Source organism: Arachis ipaensis, chromosome B4, assembly GCF_059453495.1.
Source record: "Arachis ipaensis isolate K30076 ecotype BB chromosome B4, ASM5945349v1, whole genome shotgun sequence".
Taxonomy (NCBI): Eukaryota; Viridiplantae; Streptophyta; class Magnoliopsida; order Fabales; family Fabaceae; genus Arachis; species Arachis ipaensis.
Genome location: NC_142439.1, coordinates 144,576,856 through 144,598,037, shown reverse-complemented (window position 1 = coordinate 144,598,037; position 21,182 = coordinate 144,576,856). Strand labels below are relative to the sequence as shown.

The 21,182-nt window shown below is 30.4% G+C and overlaps 3 protein-coding genes across 4 annotated transcripts; 2 read left to right on the top strand and 1 right to left on the bottom strand.

Moving 5' to 3' along the window:
* The first annotated feature begins 7,853 nt into the window (after window positions 1-7,853).
* Window positions 7,854-11,988, top strand: LOC107635473 (E3 ubiquitin-protein ligase At3g02290). Its single transcript, XM_016338951.3, has 5 exons — window positions 7,854-8,037; window positions 8,756-9,152; window positions 9,488-9,917; window positions 10,354-10,463; window positions 11,709-11,988. Exons 2-5 carry the CDS (start codon window positions 9,033-9,035, stop codon window positions 11,733-11,735), a joined length of 687 nt encoding a protein of 228 aa, XP_016194437.1. The 5' UTR covers window positions 7,854-8,037; window positions 8,756-9,032; the 3' UTR covers window positions 11,736-11,988.
* Window positions 11,989-12,954: 966 nt separating this feature from the next.
* On the bottom strand, window positions 12,955-15,915 carry LOC107635472 (Thioredoxin superfamily protein). The gene is made up of 8 exons (XM_016338950.3): window positions 15,711-15,915; window positions 14,928-15,092; window positions 14,686-14,805; window positions 14,521-14,564; window positions 14,166-14,291; window positions 13,827-13,911; window positions 13,342-13,398; window positions 12,955-13,229 (listed from the first exon to the last, which is right to left on the bottom strand). The coding sequence occupies exons 2-8, from the start codon at window positions 15,069-15,071 to the stop codon at window positions 13,152-13,154; spliced, it is 654 nt and encodes a 217-aa protein (XP_016194436.1). The 5' UTR covers window positions 15,072-15,092; window positions 15,711-15,915; the 3' UTR covers window positions 12,955-13,151.
* A 750-nt stretch (window positions 15,916-16,665) lies between these two features.
* LOC107635471 (Regulator of chromosome condensation (RCC1) family protein) lies at window positions 16,666-21,109 on the top strand. Of its 2 annotated transcripts, XM_016338948.3 has the most exons (9): window positions 16,666-16,851; window positions 17,417-17,690; window positions 18,073-18,266; window positions 18,347-18,394; window positions 18,529-18,601; window positions 18,816-18,987; window positions 19,528-19,959; window positions 20,044-20,235; window positions 20,776-21,109. In XM_016338948.3, the coding sequence occupies exons 2-9, from the start codon at window positions 17,438-17,440 to the stop codon at window positions 20,834-20,836; spliced, it is 1,425 nt and encodes a 474-aa protein (XP_016194434.1). In that variant the 5' UTR covers window positions 16,666-16,851; window positions 17,417-17,437; the 3' UTR covers window positions 20,837-21,109. The 2 variants fall into 2 exon arrangements, with proteins under 2 accessions (XP_016194434.1, XP_088341640.1); XM_088485514.1 differs by lacking the exon at window positions 20,776-21,109 and having other exon boundaries at window positions 20,044-20,430.
* The last annotated feature ends 73 nt before the right edge of the window (window positions 21,110-21,182 follow it).

Sequence of the window (21,182 nt, the reverse complement as noted above, 5' to 3'; positions counted from 1 at the left end):
TTATATATAAATAAATATATTGTTTAATTTATTTTTGTATTTAGATATCTATTTTATATAAATAGTTGATTTTGTGGATAATTTTTATGTATATATAATAGGATTATTTGTTTTATCCCATTAGTGTCTTGAATTTTGGATAAAATTAAAACAAAAATTTTAATTTGGTTATATTTATAGGTGGCAAATGAGTCTAAATTCGTCGGGACGACCCGCGTAATTCGCCAAAAAGGCGGGTCGGACTTGAAAATTGGGACCGCCAAATAGTAAAAGCCCGCCTAATCCGCACCGCTTAAACCGCGGACTTTGGTGAGCTTTGGCGGGGTGGGGCGGGTTTCCCCGCCGGGCTTAATTTTTTTTAGTGAGGGAGTATTTTTGCAATTTTTTTGCCAAAATTTAACTTGTCCCAACCTAACTTACAAGAGTATGAAGATAAAAATTGAGTGTTTTGGATTATATTTATGTTATTTTGAAGACAATATTTATAATTATGTTTTGGATTATATTTATTTTGCTTTGGAGAGAATATTTATACTTATGTTTTGGATGAAAACTTGGTTTATAACTATGTTTATTAGATATTTTATAATTACAAAGACTTTAATATTTGTGAATATAAAAAATGTAATTTTTATGCCTTTAGAAATTATAAATTTATTAATATGGTTGTGAAATTATATATATTATATTTAGTAATTAATAGTAAAAAAAAAATTTTTTTGACGGATTTAACCCGCCAACCCGCAATTAGGCGGGACGGGGTGGGATTCTATAACCGTCTCACTAAGCGGGGCGAAACGGACTTCTAACGGAGCGGACTTCACTATTTGCCACCCCTAGTTATATTCATAAAGATTTATCAATTAAATTTTAACGTAGCAAGAATAAAAAAAAATTATACAATTATTTTAAATCCCTCTAAAATCGGCTGCAAATTGCAACTAAATTATATTAAGTAACATTAAAACAAAAGACTATGCTACATGTATATCAAAATCAGCTACTAAAGTTAGTTATTAATGTAAAATAAATGTCGGAATATAAATACACGTTAAAAATAAATTAAATCATACATATATTTATACACAAATATATTAATAATTGATTTTAATAACTAATTTTAGTGTACAAATAACATTTAAAAAAATTAGGATAACTGTGTCCCAATTTAGCCAATTCATTGGCAGTTTGGCACAATCATTTCTTTTTTAATTTTTTCAAGACATGGTAATTGCAAGTTAAGGATCGATTTTTGTCTAACATATTTTTTATGGTAAATTTTAAATATTTAATAATTATTTATTTTTATATTTTTTAAATTAAATATTAATTTTAACTATTTTTAATAAATTAGATAAACAAATCACTTTAATAGTATATATCCAATTCAAACTGAAGTAGAAGTAATTATTGAGATAAAGAAGTCACTGCGATAAAGATGTCTAAAACGTCTTTTTTTAAAGATGTTTTTTAATAATTAAATTTTAACACATATAATCGATTAAATCATGTTATTTTTATCAAAATTATACCAAACAAATTAATTTAACCGAAAAATGGTGAATTAAATTTTGAATTGATCTAAATTAATATTATTTTTTATAAAAAAATAACTACAATACCCTTATTATATATATTAATTTTGAGAATCCTAAATTCTACCTCTTTTTTTCTCTGTGGTCATAGGATTAGGATCTAAAATTTTTAAAATTAATATATATATATATATATATATATATATATATATATATATAATACGGGTATTTTAGTTATTTTTCATAATAGGAATATTGTAATCATTTTTTATAAAAAATATTAATTTATATTGGTTCAAAATTTAATTTATTAATTTTTTGGTTAAACTGATTTGTTCAGTCTAATTTTAATAAAAATAACACAATTTAATTGATTATATATGTTAAATTTTAATTTTTAAAAAACATCTTTAAAAAAAGATATTTTTGACATTTTTATCTAAGTGGCTCCCTTGAGACAATTGTTAACATTTTTAAATTGAGTAAATAATCAAATTGGTTTTTAAAAGATTATCCGATTTTCAAATTGATCCCCGAAAAATTAAATTAATCAAAATTATTCTCGAAAGATTTAAAATTAATCACGTTAGTCCCTCGATCTATTCTTTCACTAACGACGTTAAACCTGAACCTGGATCCTGCCCGCGTCAAACCAGACCCAAACCCAGTAAAGGAAAGGATTTTCTTCTTTCCACATTCAGCAGCTTTTTCCTCTTCTACTTGAAGTTTCACCACTCCGCCGTCCTGTAAGGTGTTCCACGTCGTTGTCAGTCCTTGCACGTTCCTCTACCACGACGCTGCCGGTCCTTGCCCGTTGTTTCTCTCTGGCGTGAATAAGTAGTTGCTGCTTTGTTGAACACCCTCCGTCCAATGTCGTAGAGATCGCCGTCGCTGCACCGTCCAACTCCTCTCTGCCCTCTTTCTCAGTCACCCGCCGCTGGCTTCTAGTGGAACGTGGTCTCTTCTTCCGCTGCAATTTGTACCGATGTGCTCTGCTTGTGTCGGTTTTTCTCTATACTTAAGGATAAGAATAGAAACAATAAGAACAACAGAAAAGTTTCTTGTGGTTTCTAGGAAGCATTGAAAAGAATTGTATATTATTTTTGACATTGGTGCTATCTACCTACTCTGTGAGAAAAAAAAAATCAAATTTTCATTGGTGGTAATTTCATTTTTTAGCTGTTCCTATTGTTGGAATTTGGATTGAAGTTTTTCAGAGAGTTTAATTAGAAATGAGCATCATGAAGTCATTGGATCATTGGAAGAGTTACTTCAGGTCTTGTTCATCTTCTTCTGACATATTTGAGATAATTGCCATGCGATCATAGTGGCGGTTTCTAATTGTCCCAAGGAATTCAGGTTGAGAAGGGACCATATTGCTAATATGCTATTCTCTTGCAAGCAAACAAGGTGCGTGAGTTGGGGTTCGGATTTGGGCGGGTTGGAGTATGGAGATAGATACTGATGGGAGTGGGAGCTGATGCGAAGGCACCGATGTAGGTGACAGCAGGAAGAACGGTATCGACGAGGAGGTAGAACTGTTGAAATCGGCATGAAGGCTGAGATGCATATAGAAGAAGAGTATGTGACCGCGGGGGGTCGGTTGTTGGGTTAGGCTCCGATTTTTAAATGGTTTGTGTTCGTATGTGGACCTGAATCCTGACAAAAAAACTAACGTGCCATGTTAGTAAAACTTAAAGTCGTTAGTGACGGAATAGACTAGTGACGGAATAGACAGAGAAACTAACGTAATTAATTTTAAATCTTTCGAGGATGATTTTAATTAATTTAATTTTTCAGAGATCAATTTAAAAATCGGATAATCTTTTAAAAACTAATTTGGCTATTTATTCTTTTTAATTTTCTGCTGATTTTGTTGATTCTGAAGACACCAATAAACAGTGACATAAAAAAATGTTACGAAACTCCATAAAAAGATCAAATAGCTTCTTTCAATTTAAAACTTGGTTTGGTAAAACTTTTTGAAGAGGTGCTTGTACTCTTTAAAAGTTCAAATTCTTCATTTTGTGTTTGGTAAATAAAAAAGACCATATGCTTGTACTTGCAGCTTTTAAAAGATTGTAATACGTTTGAAAGCACCCAAGATAGAGTTTTTTAAAGTTGGTTTGTGCTTTTCAAAATTTTAAAATCTAATATAACCTCATATATTAACTAATTTTTAAATTTAATACTTACATTTATGTTTATTTTTAAATTTTAAAAGTTATTTTACCAAATACAATTATTGTTGCTTTTGTTTATTGAAAGCTATTTTTAATTTAATTTACCAAACATAAATGCTACAACTTTTAAAAAGTCATCTTTTCAAAATTAATTTTTATAAGCTACTTTTTAAAAATAAAAACTTTACCAAACTAATCCGATCTAAGAATTATAAACTCCAAAAGTTTTAAAAAGTAAGTTCTTGATTTCAATTTTATTCAGAAATTTTTAAATTCTAGATTCCAATTTTATTCCGAGATTCTTTACAATTGGATAGTTACAAAGGACAAAGATAATAATATACAATTAAATATTTAAAATACTTTTATACAATTAATATATAAAAATTAATTTCTTAAAAAGTTATGATTTAATTAAGTAATTTGATTAATATCTTTTCAATATTAGTAAAATAATATCGTCTTTGTTAACCCTATGCATATGACAAATAGCAACAAAACATAAAGAAGCCTGCAGAGCTATAAATTGTGTTTATTGTTTTGTGCATAAAATTAATCAAAAATATTATTTATATATTAAATTTAATTATTAAAATTAATTATTAATATATTTATATTTTAATGTATATTCTATACTAATTTTAGTAAGCAAAAATTAACAGAATAAATTTTGTATAATAGGATACACATTCCGATCCTGCACCGTCACCATCCACACAAGCACTGACGCAAGTAAATTTTAGTTTTTAAATATTCTTTTGTTGACTGAATTTTGGTTCTTAATAAATAAATATGTCATATTATAATGACTTAAATAAATCTTTTATTTATATAAAATATATTGTACGAACAAAAAATTAAAACCAAACAAAAAAAAAGTATCTTATATAAATTAAAAATCTACTTAAATTTATTAGATTAGATTTCTATAATCATTTACTTTATTTTGCATATATTTAATAAAAAATACAAAACTCTTTTTTGTTTTTAAATGAAGATATTGATAGATAATTAATTGAGTTAATATTTAAATTAGAGTTTAAAGATTTCGTAAAGAGAAAATTAGGTAAAAAGAATTACTGTTGGTTAAATAATAGTCAGAAAATCTAACATAACAGTAGTCAGTTTAGATCGTATTGTTAATAATTTTATAACAAAAATAAAATTAAAAATAATTGAGAGATCAAATTAAATAAATTAAAATATTTGAGATTAAATTGAAATACAAGTATAACTTTAAATATCAAATTAAAATTATTAAAATGAGAATGAGAATATCTTAAAAAAATAAAATATAAAATATATTATTGTTCTCCATAATTTCTAGTAAATTATCCAATCAGTGTTTAACAAAATATAACAATAATATTTTCAAAACATTGAGAGCTTTAAATTCTTATAAATTGGTATAACTATTTTTAAGATAGTAGTACTTGATATCTTTTTAATAAAAAAAATAATTTAAAATATAAAAATACAAAACAATTTTAAAAAGATTCACATATTTTTGTTTGATTTGAAAATTGGATAAGTTGTTATAATACGGATAAAATAAACATGATTTTAGCATTTTTTTTTAAGAGCATTTTTCTTTTCAGTTGGTTATTACAGAGATTTTAGTTGATTTCTATTTTTAACTAGAATTTGGCGAAATTCATTCATATAATTATACTCAATTACTCATAAAGATAAATAAAAAATCGAAATCATAAAATAGGTTAATAGTTCGTTAAATTTAAATCTAATGCTCCCTTTTTAGAGTTACCAAAACTAAACATTAATTATCAATTCATCATTCAAAAAATTATTCTTTTTTTTTTTTCATTGAGGTACTTTTTTTTCCTTTCATAAATTTTATGTTTGTCGTTTTCTTTTTTTACCCAACTTCGTATATTCTCCCTAAGCACTCATATTTCAATCTCATCTATAATAAAAAAATACAAAAAATAATGATCAAAATTTTTGAATGTTTGAATTTTTTTTATAATTATGCTTTACAAATAAATATTTTTTAATATTATTATTAGTACTCTTTGTTAAGTTTTAATTTTTATCAATTATTTATTTTTTCATTAATAATATAAATATATTTATTTAAATTTTTTTATATTCACTTATGTATATTATTGTATTTTTTTAATAGAATTTTTAGTATTTATTATTCATATATTTTTTAAATTATTTTTATTAATACGTATTTTTTATAGAATTTTATTTTTTTATTTGACTTTATATATTTTTTATTATGTATTTTTAAATTAGTATATATTTTATTTATTATTATTATTATTAATTTTTATAATATAAATTTTATTAAAAATATATAATTAAATATAAAAAAAATACTAAAGAAGAGTACTAACAAATTATAACAAAAAAATACTAATTTTTAATACATAAATTTAAATTCTTTTCAAAAGTAATTATAGTCAAAAAGTGTTAAAATAATATAGATTTGAATGATATAAATTCATGTTCTTTTTAGTAATTTTTGTTTAAACATAATTTTGAATAATGTAATCCAAACAACATTCATTTTATTATAATCCATTTGATATAAAATTTCCAAACATAAACCACGTTAACACTAACTCACTTTTTATCAAAATCAAGTTTGTAGAATTAATTTTATACAAAATCTCATTTGCAAATTCTAATCCAAACAAACACTAACATGGTAAATTTTTGTCAATCTCAATAACGTAATTTGTGTAATTAAAATTTTAAGAATAATTTTGGTACACGATACTAATTTTAGAGACCATTTTAAAATTTAACTCTTATAAAAAAAATATCGACAATAATATATAATTAAATATTTAAAATACTTTTATACAATTAATATATGAAAATTAATTTCCTAAAAAGTAATGATTTGATTAAGTAATTTGATTAATATCTTTCCAATATTAGTAAATGAATATCGTCTTTGTTATCCCTATGCATAGGACAAATAGCAAAAAAACGTAAAGAGGCCTGCAAAGCCATAAATTGTGTTTATTGTTTTGTGCATAAAATTAATTACAAATATTATTTATATATTAAATTCAATTATTAAAATTAATTATTAATATATTTATATATAAATATATATAATTTAATTTATTTTTAATATATATTTATATTTTAATATATATTTTATATTAATAATAAATTTTATTAATTAAAAATTAACAGAATAAATTTTATATAATAAGATACGCATTTCGATCTTACACCGTCATATCTTGTACGAACCAAAAATTAAAATCAAACAAAAGATTAGTATCTTATAGAAATTAAAAATCTATTTAAATCAATAATAATTGAATTATTTAAAATTATTTAATTAAATTTATTAGATTAGATTTCTATAATCATTTATTTTATTTTGTATATATTTAATAAAAAAGGCAAAACTCTTTTTTGTTTTTAAATGAAAATATTGATAGATAATTAATTGAGTTAATATTTAAATTAGAGTTTAAAGACTTCGTAAAGATAAAATTAAGTAAAAAAATTTACCGTCACATCAAATAACAGTAAAAAAGTCTAACAAAACAATCGTCAATTTATATTATATCGTTAATAATTTTATAACGAAAATAAAGTTAAAGATAATTGAGAGATCAAATTAAATAAATTAAAAATTTTGAGATTAAATTGAAATATAAGTATAACTTTAAATATCGAATTAAAATTATCAAAATGAGAATGAGAATATTTTAAAAAAATAAAATATAAAATATATTATTATTCTCCATAATTTTTAGTAAATTATCCAATCAGTGTTTAACAAAATATAACAATAATATTTTCAAAACATTGAGAGCTTTCAATTCTTATAAATTGGTATAACTATTTTTAAGGTAGTAGTACTTGATATCTTTTTAATAAAGGGAAAGTAATTTAAAATATAAAAATACAAAAGAATCTTAAAAATATTCACATATTTTTGTTTGATTTGAAAATTGGATAAGTTATTATAATAGGGATAACATAAACATGATTTTAGCATTTTTTTAAGAGAATTTTTCTTTTCAGTTGGTTACAGAGAGATTTTAGTTGATTTCTATTTTCTACTAGGATTTGGCAAAATTCATTCATATAATCATATTCATATAAAGATAAAAAAAAAAAATTGAAATCATAAAATAGGTTAATTAGTTCGTTAAATTTAAATCTAAGGCTCCCTTTTAAGAATTACCAAAACTAAACATTAATCTCTCTCTATAAATTCCACCTTCTCTCTTTCTCTCCTTGTCTTCTCCAAACAACAACAGCAACATCATCATCAATTCATCATCATCATTCAAAAATTCTCTTTTTTTTTCTCTGAGGTACTTTTTCTCCTTTCAAAAATTCCATGTTTGTCCTTTTCCTCCCTCACCAACTTCGCATACTCCCCTTGATCACCCAGATTTCGCTCTGGATATTCCGTTTTCTCATCGATTTCTCATCGATTTCCGGTGTTTATTTTTTTTTCCGGGTTGAATATTTTCTTTTCTCTTTTCCTGTTTGGTAGAAAATTGAGAATTTTGCATGGATGAATTGCGTGCTATTTTATTTGTTTATTTTTTTACGATTATAATTAAGGATTAAAAAAGACATGGTGTGCTTGTTTTGGTTGTATTGTATTATGTTAATCTGTTATGATTATGATTTTCCAGCTGAAAGGAAAGCTATGATCGTTAATTTTTGTTGGTTGATGTTCTAGCATAGCTTAACACTGAAGTAAAGAACAGAATTTTTTCCATTGTTTGAAGGAACATTATATACAAAATTAGAGTTTTCCTTTTAAGTGCTCAGCGTATGTAATTTTTCTTTCTTCCAGTTTTATTTTATCAAAGGGAACATGACTTTTTTTTTTATGCTGGTTTGCACCATTGAATTTAGTTTATTGCTGCTTTGGATTTGGAGCATGTGGATTAGCTGCATTGCTCATAATCTCGGTTATTTTGATTGGTCAAATTGCATGAATGACAACTTATCTACAACATTCCCTTTATTCCTTTCTGTTCCAGTGATTTTTATGCAGTTTTTTGGTTTATTCTACAGGTGATCAAGAGAAGAAGAGTTTGCTTATCCATATTGTAGATCGTCTTAACAGAAGAGGGAGGGTACTGGTTTGCGGAGGCATTTGGACTTCTGCGAGCTTAGAATCCTCTCTCCTTTGTGTATTTATTTGTGAATTCATAGCTGTTGCTGTTGGAGGTTCCTTTCCTCAAGGGGTGCGTGTAGCAGCATCAGTGTTTGGTGACCTTGTTTCAATTGATAATTTGGGGAAAATTTCAAGTTAAAAGAGAGAAAGATATTGACTATTGAGACTGGAATAATGGGTTCTGTTTGTTGTTGTTTGAGTGTTAATGATTTTGAAGATTATATGAATCCAAATAGTCCTGTATATAGGAACCGTCAGTGCCTCAGTTCCGTCTTACAGAACTTTTTGAATGCGGTATGTCTCAGAATCAAATCTCCTCTTTTGTACATTTGCATTGTCTCTATTGCTTCCTTGTAATGTTGGTCAAAGTTATACCCAAACTTGGAGAGATTGCTTAAGTTTTCCTCTTTAATGTTCTAGTTTTTAGTAGCACCACTCTTGAAATAATGCATTAAGTTGCTATGTGGTAAATTGATTGTATTGGTTGACATTCACATTAATATGCACTAGTGAGATATGAAGAATATTTAGAACTAAATCCATTTTTCAGGATAATTTATCTTTGAAATTGATGAGATATGTACTCCATAATATACTATAACATTTTTCCTATCTACCTCAAATTTCAGTATGCATCAATATTCCGTAGAGGGGAAATGCAGGCAATTCCTTCATCTATACAGGGGGCAGCATCTATGACTTCCACAGCATCGCTTGATAATTCTCTATCTGACATGTACCGCTCTCCTCCAAGGCCAATGCCTTATGATGCAGACCCGAGGCATTTCCGCTCTCAGCATGATAGACTAGTTTCACGACGTGAGAAGGGTTCAAGTCATGTGAATGATGAGGCAGAACCTCTAAGAAGTGATCTAGATGAGGATGACCAACAATCTTTAACTTCAAGCAACAAGTGGCATGAACGTGCTAGTGAAGATGGATCCAAAGAATACCACTCTAAGTCTTTAATAAGGCTTTCATCAGCAAGACCTACCACTGGAGTTGGACTTGTCTATTCGTCCTCAGAAGAGGAGGATTGCTGTCCAACTTGTCTTGAAGGTATATGTTTGAAACTTATAATCATATCTTAACTGGAAGACCTCGTGATGATGAGACTTATATGGCATGTGCCTTGACTCATACCAAGAAGTGTGGAGTATTTATTTATTTGGCATACTTCTAGTAGATGATGTCTCGAGATTGCATCTTATATTGTTTCCCTCATTTTTCTTTTTCAGTGCCCTTTAATGAGTTTATCTCAAAAATAGAAACTCAGAAATTTACATATAATGCAACTTTGGCTTATAAAATCAGAATATAAGCTTAGCACAGGAACCTAGGAGACCAAATTTTAAATTCTGAATTATGATTGTTTGTAGTGCTTATAAAAATTCTAATCTACAGACAAAAGGTTGTTAATGCCCGGAAACACCTTATTAAGAGGCTATGACCTTCTATAGATTCTTATATTTCTGAAATCTTCTTTATCTTGCAGAATATACTGAAGAGAATCCGAAGATAGTGACAAAATGCTCTCATCATTTTCATCTTGGTTGCATTTATGAGTGGATGGAGAGAAGTGACACCTGTCCAGTTTGTGGGAAGGTAATAGTTTCAGTTAGCGCTTAACTAATTTTTTTTTTGTTTGAAATGGATATTAGCTCACCAGCAGTTGGTGTGTAGACCACATCAAAATCAGAGGGACGAGAGTGGGACTTAACCAGTCTGCTTAACTGGAAACCAGTCTCTGGTTTGTTTCTTTACTTAAACTGTATTGCGCTGTGAAGTGGTATGAACCAGCCAATTCGTTACAGATTGGGAAACATGTCCAATCTACTAGTCCCGATGGCTTGGTGTGCTGTCATGTCATGTCATCACTTGGTTTGAAGATTTCAGTTTGAGTTCAGCACAAGCACAAAGCTTGGATTCATATAAGTGATTGGCATGGTAGCATAGCAAACGTCTGGCTATGAACTACGAAGCTTTCTTGTTGAGAATACTAGGTCGGTAGTTGGTATCTGTGCCATGCATGTACAATATACAATAAGGTATAAAAACTAGAGTATATAAATAATAAATTAAAGTTAGTAGGTTCCAGTGCCTTACAGTTCACTTTTTTTCAGGCAAAGAGTGAAAGTGAAACTCAGTTTGGCTGTTAATAAGTCCATAGCTATACTTCTACACTGTCAAACATTTGTGGTAAAAATTTATTTTCACCAGGATTGATAAATAATAACTACTACAACAGAAGGTATTTCTTGTTTAGATTGGATTAATTACATGAACCAAGTAATGTCATTGTGTTCTATCAATATCCAAAATTCCAGAAAGTCCATTTTGACCAAGGTCTTCATTCTACTTGAATTTGTTTGTTCTTCCTGTACCTCTGTTTATACTATCCTTCGTGTGATCAACCCTTTTTAGTATGGCCTCTCTTTGGCCTATAGTGGCCTTATCCTCTAGATCTTGTAATCTTTTCCTCCATGGAAATTGCTTCAATTTTTTCAATTTTTAGATTTGCTAAACATTTATTATTATTAAAAGTATTATTCTGTTGGAGTGGTTTGTGAGAGTTGAAATTCGAGGTAGGTTGAAGCATTCAGAACTGAGTGCCTGTAAGCTCTCTCTGACTTGACTTCCACTCAGTTTGCATTTAAATTGTGTTTTATGTGTGATATTGCATGCTTGTGCTTTTGAGCAGCTTCGTGCTAATAATTTCTTGCACTTTACACACAATCATTTAAAACTATACCACAATAAATGATATCTTGCAGTTTAATCATATTTATTTTACAGTTGAAATTGGAGTTGTCTGTTATACTTTTTATTTGTTTTTGTTGACATGTGTAGGTGATGGTATTTGATGAAACGACGTAATCTTGAGTTAAAAGTTGTGTCGTAGATGAAGCCAGCAACAAAGGAAAGCAAAGATACAAATACAAATTATAGACATTGTGAATACTTCAGATTAAGCCTTGTCATGTACATAAGTATATATACGAGTTTGCTTAACCATTATTTTGAGTTCAATATCATCCATGTTTCTATTGCCAAAACTTATTATGAGGAAACAGGATAAGGCAATTTTAGATGAAAACTTTCTCATGGTTTCAACAGTTTCTCCTTTCAAGAATTTCTTTCTTCTCTTTTAATTTGATCCTAGTGCTCTTGCAATTTTACATTTGACCAATGATGCATCTTGCAGATAAAATGAACTCTGCAAATTTTAGGGATAAGTTTGATGGCTATACATGGAGTTTATCCATAAAACTTCTACCCATTTTTTACCTCTGGTGAATGAGTAAATTAAACTAGTAACAATTGCTACTTGGTTTGGATGAATTAAAACAAATTTGAAAGCAAAAGTTCATGATCATGTAAGCTAATGCATTCTTAATAGAAATTTCAAATCCTGTCTCCCCCAAAAAAAAGAAAGAAATTTCAAATAAACAAACTTCAGGTGCCAGTAGTTTCAGTTCAAATATTTTCTTAAACAACGAATTAATAGCTTACTTTTCAATTACGATTGTACTTTTGTGCCTTCCAAATTACAAACCAAAGGAGCAATAATCATATTCTTCAAATACTTGTATAGTTGTTATACATGCAATATAAGCAAAGATGAAAACATGTGCACCCAAGTTAGATACATATTATGCAAAGACAAAATGGGAAACACCTCTAGCCAAGGACAATGTAACCTTAATGAAGTGCCTTACTTAAAAATATCCTTTGTTTCTTGCAAATTGAATGAAAACTGCAGTATTTCTTAGTAACTGTACCTTTTTATTTTAAGGTTAACAACTCAGAACATCATTAGTTGTAAATTGAATGAATTCAACCATAACTTAAAAATGTCAATAACCATTAACTTATATGTGTTTAATTCAGATGGTAAAAAACCCTGTTAATTAAAAGAAGACGAGTTTAAATGACACCTTTTTGTAGTAAAAAAAAAGTACTGCATCATCAAAATGCTGCAGGGGAAACTTCTTGACTGAAAAGTTAATGTAAAATTTAAGCAATAAACCCAAACATGTTAGTGACAACTTTTGGTGTATGCACAACTCACAAGTATGGTGTGCATTCAATTACATACCAGCAAAGACATGATCATTCACTTTATTATTAATAGTTGTAACTTGTAAGGAATGATTTACAATGGAGAAGAGATAAGATGGAATGTTTTCATATTTGGTACAGTGGAGTATAGATCGCATGTTACAGAGCAACATATTATTTGCAAGAACAAGGTTGTGTATGACAAAATGGGAAAGTTCATAACTGAGAAGTTTAACTTGTAGCAACTTCAAAAGCTCTCAGAAAGACCTCAGGGGGTTGAGCACCACTCAGCTTGTGATTCCCATTAATCTGCAAAATATGATTCAAATGAGTTAATTTGCTCGAAAGTGGCGACGATGAGAATGATGAGTGATGACCCTTTGAAATCTTAACAAACTGACTTGGATTTCTATACACTCACCACATAATATGGAACTCCTCCAATGTTACTTGAGTATGTTCTGAGTTCATCCTCAACCTATGTAGAGACATGGAATAGAAAGCAAGATCAGTTGCCAAGAAATCTTGTATAAATTGCAAAGTCGTTCATGAAAACTACAAGAATGTACAATCTAAAACAGTTGCAAGACTTAAGGGTGTGTTTGGTTTCTGTGTCCTATTTTAGGAACTTGTGAAGGAAAAAGATGGAAACAAAAAACATAATAGTATCATATTCATGGTTTTCACCTTTTTCTTTTTCATAAAATCCTAAAAACATAATACAATGAAATGAAAACTGGAACAAGGCCTTAAGTTTTTTAATGTTTTAACAAAAATAAGGCACATTAAGCATTTGGAAGTTAGAACCTCGAACACCTAATAACCAAAGTATCATAAATGGAATATATTTTGGCAATACCCTGAATCTAAATCAAGCATGAGTGAGTTTGATTATAGAAAGGTTACCTCCTCCAATCCATTGTTGGGATTCTTAAGAAAGTCTTCTGCACCTTCTACACCAACCTTTGCAGCACATTCCAGAAGAAAGTTCCTGCATCCATATAGTATTAAGGGTATTCAGGATCACTCTAATGCAAAACAGATTAAGTATGAAATTCATACTGATGGACAACCCTTTGAAGCAGTACTAGTTCTTAAGGAATCTACAATGGCTTAAGCTATATAGACAAAGTTCCATTAGCTTATGTGAATTGAGCTCGCAACAAAATAGATCAACACTTAAACACATACTATCAAACATTAGCTTTTGTGACTTAATTGATCTCACAACAAAAATACACTTACTGGTCACCAATGTATTTTCCTTGAGTGAAATAGCCAAGGCAAAGTTCTTCCACAAGAGCATGTTGCTTGTCAAGACCCTGTTGTCCTGCAAAATATATAAGCCTGTGGCTGTCCATAGTGTTTCCCCTGTGAAAAGTTATGATAATGTTATTAGTTCTTAAACCTCACTGATGAATTAAGAATGTTAGATATACTTATTCTTCTTTGTACTTTGAGCTGACTCAATACCCTTCACCATTGAATGAGGGGTGAGACCCGTTTGATTTATTCTCGTATCTAATCTAATGACTAATGGCGAAAGAGAAAGAGTCAGCTCTTGTATTTTATCCATTGATGCATTGTATCTTAATCTTACGTGAGTCCAGACATGCTATATTCTAGACCAACATTCCTGAAGACCTGCCAAATACCGAAATTGGCACAATGGTTTTTTATCAAAAACTTTATGATCAGATGAATTATAAACAATTTGAACAACTATAAGAAATTTGGTTCAAAGGGTGATTAACAAAGTAAAAACCTCTGACATCCGTGCCGCCATCTGTTCAGATCGTGATCCAAACTTTCTTATGTAATACTCCTTCTTGTCAATGCCTTCTTTAGGGGCATTAGAATCAAGTTGAAAGGGATGCCATCTTAGCTGCACATCCAGTAAAAGTGTGAAAAACAATAAACTAACAAAGACAATCCAAAGACATTCCCTTGATACAAGCATGCACCAGACACGCTCGCGCGCACACACGCAGAGGTAGAGTCTTATACCTCAAAGTTGTATTTCTCGTTAGATGCGGCTATGGCTTTGTCTAGATTCTTTTTGCCAACAAAGCACCATGGGCATACAGTATCAGAGCTAATGTCAACTCTCACAATCTTCTTTTCAGCGTTGCTGCTATGCGCTGCAGCCATGATCCTACTGTATCTGCAGTTCTGCAGTAAGTTTTTGGGGATTAGAATGTGACCACATCATAATCTAAGGATGATAAGTTAGGTATTCAAAGAACTTTTCTACTACTTCATCCATAGCCCCTTTGAACAGTTTGGATCTTACAATAGAATTCCCCAACTATTTTGTTAAATAAATCACTAATTTGCATATAACCAAAGTATATAGTATAAAAAGCAGCTAAGCTACACCAAAATCAAATTTTGACTTCCATAGAGTTGAAACCACTCTGATTTATCTAATCCTGAATTTCTGTTCGAAAAACTCTTGGGAGAAGTAATTTTTAGTATTTTTTACCATCATTTAACTATCACAAATACTAAATTGTCTTTTAACAAAATAAATTTACCAATTCATGTGATTAAACTCTGAAAAATGATTTAATATTTGCTTGCTATGTACTCTTTTTATTCGGGCGAATATCACCAAGAAGTGCCCCAAACGAATTTCATGATTCGAATGATTCACAAACAACAGAACACGATTCAATACAGAAAAAAAAAAGAAAAAAGAAAAAAGAAGGACCTTTGTGCTTAAACATAACAGAATTATGATGCAAATGATCAAAATGAAAAACCCACTTGAAATAAATGAAAGAATACCTTGAAGGGTAGGAGTAGGAGTGTTCTAAAGCTTAGAGAGGGAGAAGCAGCTCCAAAGGTTAAAACTTTCGCCAGGATTCAGAGAGATATTGGAATTGAATTTGAAATTTTGCTTCAGCTTGATTTTGATGACAGTTAAATATATTAACGTGAATTCTTATTTTATCTTAACCTGCATTTTATGTTGTCCTTTTTATTCATGACTTTTCCGAAGGTGCTGTAAAAGTCGTCGTTTGAGGTTGACTTCTTCACCTACCGCCACACAAATATCTCAACAAAAAATAAAAAAGTAGTTTTTAAGAAAAAAATTTATTTAGCTGATAAAAATAGTATGTGTTGACAATTGACTATTTTAAAAAATAAATGACATTTGTAGAACTTGAATTTTTTTTTTTAGTCATTGGATGATGAAATATTATTGAATTGTGAGTTGTGACTTAAAAGTTTTTCTTCTTGTCAAGTAAATCATGATAATTACATATTAAAAATTAACTATTGATTAAAAATAAAATATATATTAAAAATGAGTTAAACAATAAATACATATATATAAGTTAATTTGATAATTAATCTTTTTTATGTATATAATATTTTTATTGTTAATAATAACATAAAATAATCCAAATATCTACTATTAATTAAGATAAATTATACCCTCGTTTTGATTAATTAACCACTAATGTGGAAGAATCCTAGCACAGTCAAAGAATCTTTTAAGGGAAAGTAGGGAAAGAAATCTTGTGATATAAGCAAACAAAAAGGGGAAAAATCAGAAATTGATGCATCCATTACCAAATGAATATATAATTATGAAATGGATGCATGCATTTTATTTCACCATTCACATGCTTTCCTTTAGTTCCTTGACAAAAAGGGCAAAATAAAAAATATCTTTTTTAAAAAAGAGTAAAATAGAAATAATAATTAATATAAATTATGTAATCTAGAAAATTCTTATATTCCTGAGGCTTTTGTTCTGAGAGATTTTGATCAATAACCGGAAAACCATTCCATTTTTCCTCCCAAACTTGCGACACTTGCTTACGCTATAACCTCTCTTCCCATTAATTCTTTCAAATTCTAAATTCCTTTTCTTCCTTCCTTTCCATTCAACTCTTCTTCTCATTCTCATTCGTTCAAGGTATGTTATTATGCTTCTCTCTCTTTCTCAAACTAAGCTTCGATGTAAAGCAATGATCTTTGATATTATGACCCACCCCCATTTCCCAAAACTTCAACTTTCTTCGTACCAATAGCTTTACTTCATAGCTGGTTTCATATTTTTTACTTAATCATGAAATTCCATGGAAAAAATTGTTTTTTTTTTTTTTGGGCACCAGTGCTTGTGTTTTTATGTTGCGTAATAATTGAAGCAGAATTTTGTTTTTTGGTCAAATTTTACACAAATTTAACTGATATGTAATGAAGAATGAAATTTGGGATATAATTTCAGCATTGGCCTAGCTTGTGTGTTGCTTTAATTTAAGCATTGAATTTATCATGTGTTCTACAACCTTTATTTCTGGTGTCTAGGCAAAGACATGTTTAGAAAAAGGTTAATTTTTTGGTATATAACCGGCTTTTTTATTTTGCCGCAAAAGACGTGTCAAAGTTAGTTAATTTCATCACACACTAAGTGTATTTATACTAAGTGGTTGCAATTTATGATTATTGATGGAAATGTTATCTTCATTTTGTATTGTTAGGATCTATAAGGAGACCAAGCTATGGATGTTGATAATATCTTTGGCACCATTAAACCTGTGAATGTTGCAAGGAAGAGTGCCATATATGTTTGGGGATACAATCAATCAGGGCAAACTGGAAGAAAGGGGAGAGAGGAGCAGTTGAGGATTCCGAAACAGCTGCCTCCTGCACTTTTTGGATGTACAGCAGGTACCAATGCGCGCTGGTTGGACGTTGCTTGCGGTCGGGAGCATACAGCAGCAATTGCCTCTGATGGCTCACTTTTCACCTGGGGTGTGCACTCATTACACATTGTTTGTTTTACCAATTGATTGGATCGTGCATTCATTTCTATAGCCATGTTTCAAAATAAAGGAACTAAAAGTATTTTAATTTTGGGATTGGATTTTATTTTTCTAGGAAAAACTTGTCTTATCCGGAGGCCAGTAATTGCAATTGATGACTAATCAATATTACATGCATCAGTCAATGACATATTGTTCTATTGTAAAACTGGAACAGTTTGCATAAAAATCATGCAGCTTTAGAAGAACTTGTTTTCATAATTGACAATTTTAACTATTGTTGGTTTGCTATTTGCAATGTTTCTTACTTTAAATGTTCAATAAATATAGAGGTGATAAGAGGCTAACACTACGCATATGATGTTTTCCAGGGGCTAATGACTTTGGTCAACTCGGTGATGGAACTGAGGAGAGAAGGAAATATCCAAAGAAAGTGAAGCAATTAGAGTCAGAGTTCGTAAAATCTGTGTCCTGCGGAGCACATTGTTCTGCTTGCATTGCAGAGCCTCGTGAAAATGATGGTACCATTTCAACTGGGAGGCTCTGGATTTGGGGACAAAATCAGGTAATACCTATATAACTTCAAATAGTTGTTCGTAATATATTACTAAATCATCATCTTCGTCATCTGCTTGTTTATTCCAGGGATCAAATCTTCCTAGGTTATTCTGGGGGGCCTTCAAACCTAATACAGTAAGTATAAATGTCTAAAGAGATTGATATAAATATTTCATCCATAGAAATCGTACAGGATTTATTGTATTTTCCCTAATTGTTTTATAATTTGCTTACCTTCTGTTTTTTCGTTCATATGATCATAATTGCAGATTATTCGTGAAGTGTCTTGTGGAGCTGTCCATGTGGTTGCTTTATCCGAGGAAGGCCTACTACAAGCTTGGGGTGATTCAATATCACATTTCTCAATTCTCTTAGAAATTCACTTTTGTTTATGTTTGTAAATTTCATGTCAATTACACGGTCATTGCATGTATAGAGATGACATGGTTGTAGCCTTTTACCAAGTATTGAATGTAGGAACATAAATTTGAGTGTTCACAAAGTGGATTTCTCGCCGTCTACTAATCAGGGTTTTCTCACTGTTTCCCTAAACCAGGCTATAATGAGTATGGTCAACTTGGCCGAGGTGTCACTTGTGAAGGACTACAGGGGGCCCGTATTATAAGTTCTTACGCTAAGTTTCTTGATGAAGCCCCCGAGCTTGTAAAGATTACCAAAGTGTCATGCGGGGAGTACCACACTGCGGCCATTTCTGATAAGGGCGAGGTGTAAGTGATTTGAAGGAATTTCTAGATGGAGATAGTTATAAATTTAAGCATGAGAATTGTGGTTTTCCGCATGACACATTAGGGAATCTCACATCAGGAGACAAGATTCAATGGAAATGCTGCATATATTATGCAAGTTTCTATTCCCTTGGCTTAGTTATACCATGAGAAATTAAAGTTGAATGTAGTTATAGATTTGCAGGGCCAACCATGTTATGTCTATCTGTACTTGTTAGAGTTGTTTTGTTTTTGCTTTGAAAATGCTTGTATCAATGTCTACTATTCTGCTAACATGCAGGCATGCTTTTTCTGAATCAATCTAATGTTTCTTCACCGATATACTAAAAAATTTTTTAAGTTCCTTGCTTCCCCCCGTTCTGTCTTTATGAATGTGCGTAATTGCAGAACATACTTGATCTTTGTGTAGTTTCTTATGGTTGTTTGATAAATCGAGAAATACATTATCTGAATAATTATGAATGTTTGCCATCTTTGACAATATTTACTCGCATTTTTGTATTATTTCCTTCCACCTTTCAGTTACACATGGGGGCTAGGAAGCATGGGCCAGCTTGGACATTCTTCACTCCAGTATGGAGATAAAGAGTTACTGCCAAGGAGAGTGGTTTCCCTTGATGGTATTTTCATAAAGGATTTGGCGTGTGGCGGTGTACACACATGTGCTCTGACTCAGGAAGGGGCACTTTACGCTTGGGGTGGCGGTCAATCCGGGCAGTTAGGCCTTGGCCCCCAAACTGGGTTGTTCTCGTGCGTTGCTAATGACTCTCGTACATTTTTCCGGAACATCCCAGTTTTGGTTGTTCCAAAAGGCGTGAAGCTTGTCGCCTGTGGACACTCCCACACGCTTATTTCAATGAGGGACGGTCGAATTCATGGATGGGGTTACAATAGTTACGGTCAGGCAGCCAACGAGAAATCTACATATGCTTGGTACCCGTCGCCTGTTGACTGGTACTGCATCTATCTGTAGTGTAAGTAAACTCCTCATTCTTCATGTCTGCATAGGTTTTTATGTGAAAATTTTCCAAATCACAGGTGTGTTGGGGAGGTCCGAAAACTAGCTGCTGGTGGGGGTCATTCAGCTGTATTGACTGATGCTTGTTCGTTAAAGGAGTTGTGCGAGTTTATACTCGCAGAGACTCTGACTTTATCTGATGCCCCCAGGGTTGAGGATATTGCATCCAGAACTGGATCAGATGCTTTGGCTCGCCTCTGCGTGAGACTCAGGTACACGAAAGTATTTTGTGATCCCAAAATGAAAAGAACTACACAACTTGCTGGTACTTATGTACCGTGCTAAGTGTCAAAATGTTTCTAAGCCATGCAAAACTGAACCTGAGGAGAGTTCTACTTGTCAATCATGTTTATGTTAGAACATCAATTTAGAAGTTATCTGTTAATATCTTTTTGGCTTCATTGACTTTGTTGTCCTTGACTTCATGAAACTTGAGTTCAAAATCCATTCATGATTGTGGGAAAAAAGAAGGCCCTCCATAATAATTGGTGACATTTATCCCTGCATTCCCTTTTTATCTATCATTGTCATTTTTTGCTGGTTCATCTTTGCATCAACATATCTGGATAAGAAAGAATGAGCATTGTTCTTGTACTGAGTTGTGGCTTTTCTAGTCAGTATTCTTCAGAAACTAAATGCTGTATCATGACATATTCAATTCCTTTTTTTGTCCTTACACATTATTTGCTTTGATGCTTCAATGGTGATTCACATGCTGATGTAATGATGTTATTGCAACTTCTTCATGGCAGAGAGTATATACTTTCTGGTGGTCATCTTGAACAAGAGGAGGATGCTAAGAGTAAAGTTTGAAACAAATTGTTAATCATTATTTGTGCATTCTTGTAATGTAGTAGGTGTAATCATTATTTGAATGAAAGTAACTATGTAATCTTTAATGTTCATCGTTTCAATTGTAATCCAAATGAATGATGGATTAGCCTCTATTGTATTAAAGTAAATTGTAGCACTCAGAATCTCAATTGTAGCTGAAGCTTGGTTTTTTTTATGCTTTTTTTCCAAAGGAAACCAAGAAGGCAAACAATAGTGATAAGTATTTTGTTAATGAAGATTATGATTTTTCAATTGTTTTTGATGGACTTTTTATTTTTATTTATTTTTTCCACATTGATTATTGACTGAAGAAATTTGTTTTTCT